At 43.5% G+C, this 7,218-nt stretch overlaps 1 protein-coding gene across 1 annotated transcript in view; it reads right to left on the bottom strand.

Moving 5' to 3' along the window:
* MYO1H (myosin IH) overlaps window positions 1-7,218 on the bottom strand; it is a 48,356-nt gene that overhangs the window by 16,862 nt on the left and 24,276 nt on the right. Inside the window, exons 15-19 of the mRNA XM_027865107.1 lie at window positions 5,932-5,978; window positions 4,324-4,404; window positions 3,065-3,170; window positions 1,980-2,097; window positions 1,473-1,586 (exon numbers count right to left, since the gene is read on the bottom strand). Coding sequence (XP_027720908.1) covers window positions 1,473-1,586; window positions 1,980-2,097; window positions 3,065-3,170; window positions 4,324-4,404; window positions 5,932-5,978 — 466 coding nt within the window. The remainder of the gene's footprint in view (window positions 1-1,472; window positions 1,587-1,979; window positions 2,098-3,064; window positions 3,171-4,323; window positions 4,405-5,931; window positions 5,979-7,218) is intronic.

Here is a 7,218-nt window from a genome sequence, read left to right as displayed (position 1 = left end):
GAGAGATGGAGAGAGGAAGATGAAGAGAGTGGAAAGAGAAAGAGATGGAGGAAGAGGGAGAAAAAAGAAAGAGAGGGAGGGAGAGAGAGAGACAGATGGAGGGAAGGAGATGAAGAGAGTGGAGAGAGAAAGAGAGATGAGACAGAAAGAGAAAGAGAAAGATGAAGAGAGATTCAAACAGACAGAGACAGAGAGAGAGATCAATCTTAGGCAAGTCATTTGATCACTTTCCCATTTCTTTTTTAAAAAATAGTTCTTTATTAGTATCTTGTTTTTAGATCACCTACATTCCGCCCTCATCCCACCCTTTCTGCCCTCCCAAAGGACCATTCCTTTTAACAGTTTTTCTTAAAAAGAGGATGAAAGAAAAAAAATCACTAAACCAATCAACACAAAGAAAAAACATCTGACATTATATGCAATGTTGCACAACCACGGACCCATGGCCTTCCCTTGAGAAGAGGGAAGTGTCTTGTCATATCCAGATGGGTGTTTATAATTTTGTAATATTCAGTTTTGAATGTGGTATAGTAACTGTTCTGTCCATTCACATGATTACAGTCATTGTGTAGTATCCTGGTCCTGCTCACTTCACTCGGCATCAGTTCAAGCAAGTCTTTTTGTGCTTTTTGTATTCATCACACTCATCATTTCTTACCGCACAGTGATTTTCCATTACATTCATGTACCACAATTTCTTTGGCCGTTCCCCAGTCGATGGGCATCTGTGTTCATGCCCAATACAAAAGTGCTGCTATCAATATTTTGGTGTACACTGGGCTTTTATTTTTATCAATAACCTTCTTGGTCATTGATATATATGCCTAGAAGTAGGATCAGAAGTCAAGCGGTATAGCATTTTAATGATTTTATTTGCCTAGCACCAAATTGGTTTTCAGAATATTTGTCCCAATTCATAGTTCTGCCAATGTATTAGTGTACCTGTCTTTCCCATAGTCCCCCAACACTGACTAGTCCCTATTTTATCATCTTTCCCAATATACTGGGTGAGAAGTTAAGCCTCGGTGTTGGGCTGACTTGCATTTCAATTATTATTAGTTATTTGGTGCATTTTTTTCATGTGGTTGTAAATAGCTTAAAGCCTTCTTTTGAGGGCTGTCTGAGCATATCCTTTGAAGCACTTCCCTACTGGGAAACACTCCCCAATTTTCAGGGACCAGAGACTATTCAATGGCAAAGCCTGGCCTAAATTTTAGAATCTTTGATTCATGGCTTGCTCTCTTTCTGTTCCCTCACCTCAGACTCTTTGAACAGGTCTGAACAGCACTTTTGTCTGAAGAGGGGTGAAGGATATTTTTATGAGTAGCAGCATAAACCTGCAGAACCTTGCCAATGAGTGAGCGCTGGGGGCTCCTATTGGATGGGGGAGATCATGGTTGATGAAGTATCCATAAATGAATAACAGAAACGCGATAAATTCCTAGGAGAGCAAAACTACGAGCAAAACTTACCTCCCTAACTTGTACTCCTCAGGTTTGTAACCAATGTATTTGATGAGCTTTTCCACCCCTTCTAGTGGAGAACCATGCCAATGGGGCCAGGTGTCTGGGCACAAGGATTTGTACCTAGAGAAGGAAGAGAGTAGGGCATCATCATTGCCACCTTTCCCCTTTTAGAGACTTACATGATGATTTGTACCCAGAAAAAGAGAATGGGTCATCACCACTGCCAGCTCTCCCCTTTTAGGTATTTTCGGCAACCATCTTTGCTTTATTACCATCGAGCAGGACACTGAAGGGTATTAAAGGATGTGCTCACACTGCTCCCTGGTGGCCAGATGCAACACATTTGAAAAAACAAGTAGTCTTTCGGTGGTTAGAATTAAATCAGACACTCAAAACCTATGATTCTCAGTAAACACTTGCTTTCTCCCACCATCAGAATTTCAAGCACCCTGAATGTTGCTCATCCTGTTTAAGCAACAGCAGTGCTAATTGAGAAGTCAACAGAAAATATACCTTTGCAAGAAATGCTCGTATCTCCTCCTATAGGCAAATCCAGCCCGTCTCACCCGCAAGTGCTCCATCAGGCCCAGGTACCTGATCTGATGCCTTATGAGGAAGTCATCAAACTTACCTACAGAAAGAGACAAAAAAGGACACCTAGGTGCATCGCAACCATTAATTTGAAACTACCTCACCTTCCAACATCTCTGACAACAGAATGGGTGGCTCCCAATCTTTGAGCAATACTAAGGCAAATCAATCAGTCAATCAATGAGTATCGATTAAGCACCTACTATGTGCGGGCACTGGGAATACAGGGAAAAGAATGGGTGAGGCACAGGGAGGGGTGGAATGAGAGGCGGCTGGTTCTGAGGTAACATGGGACACTTGTAGGTAGTGATGAGATCTAACAAATAACCAGGTCCACAATGAAAAGGAGTTTGTTTAGTAAGGAACGGGAAACCCAGAGGGCAAAACCCACCAAAGGTGAACATAGTTCTCTTCATATTAAAAAGAAAAAAAAGTTTTTGTTTTGTTTTTTTTTTTACAATGTTAAACCAAAGAGAGGTCACACAGCACGGTGGAGAGATCACTAGATTCAGAGTCAGAGGATCTGAATTCAAATCCTGACTCTTCCATTTACTCCCTGTGTAATGTAGGACAAATCAATTAAGCTCCCTGGATCTCTGGTGACAGACAATCCAAAAACGGAGGATAAAAGAACGACAAGGGGATCGTTGTAGCATTTTTTGTTTGTTTTTAAATGCACCAAAGAGGGAAAAAAAATGGAAATTCAGAGGAAGAAGCAGATAAAGCAGGTTGGCTTTGAAACAAACATGTTGACTTTGTTATGTACTTCTAAAAAAGTACAAACTGAATGTAACCGAGATTTGCAGTTCTATCTACAGTCTTCTTTTTTCTGTTCTTTGCATGTGGAAATGTTTATGTTTGTTAACATCTGCCAGCTTCAAAATAACAAAAAAATTTTTTATCTAGTTAAGAAAAACAAGTGGGTTGGACAAGATGGCCGATGAAACCCCTTCCAACTCGTTTATGCTCCTGTTTCCTTTCCCGCTTCTTTGAATTCAGTGACTCACTCGGCTCTTTTCCCTCATTGGGTTTGATGCAGCGAATATAGGAAGGCTCCTTGGACATCAGGATGTCGATGAGGTTGGCTACACTATTCTTGAATTGAGTTCCAACCTACAGAGACGGAGAATCCTGATGAAACATCACTAGCCAATAAAAGCACAGACAATTCACCTGAAATGTAATGATCCCGACTCTGAGCATTGGCCTTTTCGACATCTTCCCATCTCATTTCATTCTGCACCTCTTTGTGCACTTCCATTCTTCCAGCACTGGGAGCTGCTCCCCATACACAGCAGTCCATCTATCCCCTGGATATGCAATGCACTCTTTCCTCACCTTGACCTCTTGGAATCCTTGGGCTCCCTTCCAGCATCAGCCGGGGGCTGCCCTCTCTCACATGGCCCTTCTTGACATGCCTGGTGCCCTCCTCTCAATCCCAAAATTCTCTTGCATTGGCATTGCATAAATCTGGTATTTACTTGTTGGGGGTCCTCCCTCCACCCCCAGCAGAATGTAAGCTCCTTGAGGGCAGGTCTGCTTTTTCATCTCTGCATTCCTTCACCCAGCACTAGGCCTTCCTTACACTAATTAACGTGTGGTTGAATTGTTGACTCTTCTTAGAATTCATTCATCTTTGGATCTCCAGACACAACATATCAGGATAAAAAAGATTTTTACCTTCTTAGGAATAGGGACTGAATCTATGATTTCAGGAAAAGGAAATTCCCTAATGAGGAAACACCTTCTGCCAATGTGGATCTCAGAGCCCTCTTTGCAACCTAGAATCTTAAGAGAATTGCCTTGAACAGCACTGAGAGGTTGAAGGATGCACCAGGGTTACATAGCTGGGAAGCGTCAGAGGTGGGATTTGAATCCAGGTCCTTGGTTCTGAGGTTCTCTTTCCACTACACCACCCCAATTTTTGTTTTCTTAAAAGAGAGGCAAATGACTTAAATCCAACTAATGGCTACCCTGAGAAATTAGGGCCCTGAAATGAGAATCAGAAGGCCAGTTCTAGAGTCCTGCCATGAACTTAGGGAGTGTGACCTTGGGCAAATCTCGAGCTCTCTCAGGGCCTCAATGAGCCCGCCTGTAAAATGGGCCAGCTGACCTCTAAGGTCTCCCCCTCTCTGATGTCCTGTGGTTTTCTCATTCTAACTAGATGAGGGTCATGCCGTCAGGCCAGGGCTAGATAACTTTTTTTTAAAAAAAACCAAATGCCTCGATGCCTTTCAGTGTTTTATAGGTCAGTTTTCCCACTCACCGTTGTAGGCCTTTTCCTGTTTTCTAATTCTTCTACCAGAAAGCACTCCTTAATGATACCGTTTTTAGACCCACACAGCACCTGACAGGACATGAAAGGTAAAGTAAGTCTGAGACAGTCATCTCTTGCTTCTGGCAAGTTCTAGGGAGACCAGCCGCAGCACCGACAACAATAATAACCAGCATTTACCTAGCACTTTGAAGTTTATAAAGCACTTTACATAGGTCATTTCAACTGATCCTGGCAATAATCCCGTAAATTTGGGGCTGGTGTTAACCTTCACTTCACAGATGAGGAAACTGAGACTAAGACAGGCTAAGATTTGCCTGGAGTCACATAGCTACAAAGTGTCTGAGGCAGGATTTGAATTCAGGACTTTGCAGCTCCAGTACCCAATCCATTTTGCTACCTTGCTGCCTCAAGCATAAGAGCTATCATTCACCCAGACTGACTGGTTCTCCTCATGTTTACTTATTTCAGCTGTGTCTGACTGTTTGTGACTCCACTGGGGTTTTCTTGGCAAAGATACTGGAGTGGTTTGCCATTTCCTTCTCCAGCTCATTTTACAGATGAGGAAACTGAGGCAAACTGGGTGAAATGACTTGCCCACAGTCACATAGCTAGTAAGTTTCTGAGGCCAGATTTGAACTCAGGAAGCCCGGCGCTCTATCCACTATGCCACCTCGCTGCCTGGTTTTCTTCATAGGATTGGAGAAAACATTGACTGAGCAAAGATACTTTTTCAGCTCAAAAGTGTACATGAGTGCCTGTGGAAAATGAGCAGAGCCGATCAGACCCGGACAGGAGATAGCTCACAGTTATTGACTCATCCCTGACCCATGGCTCTCTTCCACCTGCCATAACCAGTCTGTTGCCAAGCTCTGTTAATTTTACTTTCAAAACATCTCTCAAATACCCCGGCTTCTCTCCTCTGACACTGCCTGTCACCTCAGGCCTGGAACACAGCAATAGCTGAGGTCTACCTGCCTTAGGTCTCTCCCCACTCCAATCCGTCCTCCATTCAGCGGCCAAAGGGCAGGTCTGACTATGTCACGCCCTACTCAGTAAACTCCCATGGCTCCCTATCACCTCCATTATCAAATAGAAAATTCTGTTTGATGTTCAAAGTCCTTCCAGACCTGCCCCTCCCCACTTTCTAGTCTTTGTCCCCTCTGCCCTCTTCCGTATACTCTTCCCCGCTCAGGGACACTGGCCTCCTGGCTGTTCTTCACACAAGAGCCTCCAATAGCTCATGTTTGGGCATTTTTTCTGGCTGTCCCCCACACCTGGAATGCCCTTTCTCCTCATCCCAGCTTCCCTGGCTTCCTTCACATCCCAGGTAAAATCCCACTCTCTATAGAAGCCTTTCCCAGTCATCTTCAGCCTTAGTGCCTTTCTCCTGTGGATTACCTCCAATTTATCGAGTCTACAGACAGTTTGCACACCATTGTTTGCATCTTGTCTCCCTAGTTAGACTGTGAGCTCCTTCAGAGATTTTCTCTGTATCCCCAGTGCTTAGCACAGTACCTGGAACATAGTAGGAGCTTCACAGATGCTTGGCGCCTTGGCCTGACTTGACAAAACAACACCAGTGATGGTCTTCCTTACCTTTTTGAGATGTCTGTAGAGGAGGTCATTGTTTTTTTCTAAGAATCCTAGGAGTGAAAAATGGTTTAAAAGGAATGCAGTGATCAGAATCTTGACATGTCTTTAATATAAAGGAAAGTCATTAAAGTAAGAGTTCTTAAGGCCAGAAAATCATTGGTTGAAGTCATGCGTATGACGCTCCTTCTTCCCAAGACCTACAATGCCAAAGCATTGTTGTGCAAACACAGTTTTACCCCAGCTTAGTCCTCCAAAGTATATGCATGGTACATAGTAGACGCTTAATAAATGCACACCAAATAAGTTGGCTGATTGAATCCTGGAGTGGTAGAGTGGAAAGAGCAGGCAACTGGAAGCCAGGAAACTTGGGATCTAATCCTGTCACTAATTTACTGTGTGACCTTAGCTGAGTCTCTTTACTCCCTGGGCCTCAGTTTTCTCCTCTGCTAAATGAGGAGGTGGGACCAGATCAGCACAAAGATTTCTTCCATTTCTAAAAGCCTATGGCTTTGATTCTAAGTTCAGTTTCTGTGTTTATTATAGGTGCAACCACCATCTAGAGTGCCTTGTTCCAAAATGTTCTAAGAGGAATTAAAACTCATTCATGGAGAGGTGAGTACAATCTAAGAGGAACTTTCCATTTTGAATGCTTGTGCATGAATTGGTGGGGCACTAGGTGGCGCTATAGTGCACAGAGCATTGGGCAGGGAGTCAGGAAGACTCATCTTTCCAAGTTCAAATCTGACCTCGGACACTTACTAGCTGTGTGACCCCGGGCAAGTCATTTAATCCTGATTGCCTCAATTTCCTCATCTGTAAAATGAGCTGAAGAAGGAAATGGCAAACCGCTCCAGTACCTTTGCCAAGAAAACCCCAAATGGGATCATGAAAAGTTGGACACAACTGAAAATGACTGAACAACAAGAAAATATGAATTGATATATGGAAATTCTAGGGCTTAGTGGTTAGTATTATTTGAGTGGCATGGAATGGTGGATGGAAGACAGGCCGTTGAGTCAAGATGACCTGGATTCATGTCCTGCCCCCGACAAATAATAGCCCTGTGACCACTAGCAAGACCCTCAACTCTTAGTGCCCTAGATAACACCTGAAAGGCTCTAAGTGACGGACAAGTTCAATCTGCATCAGTGGGAAGTGATTCCATGTTGGGAATTTCCTCATGCCAATGAAATGACAGCTCTATTTTAAAAGATAGGTAGGTAGGTAGATGGATGGATGGATAGATGGATGGATGGATGGATGGATGGATGGATGGATGGATGGATGGAT

This window comes from Vombatus ursinus, unplaced genomic scaffold, assembly GCF_900497805.2.
Source record: "Vombatus ursinus unplaced genomic scaffold, bare-nosed wombat genome assembly UNPS02001287.1, whole genome shotgun sequence".
NCBI classification, from domain to species: domain Eukaryota; kingdom Metazoa; phylum Chordata; class Mammalia; order Diprotodontia; family Vombatidae; genus Vombatus; species Vombatus ursinus.
The sequence above is the reverse complement of the archived record's forward strand: the minus strand, read 5'-3'. Positions and strand labels throughout refer to the sequence as shown.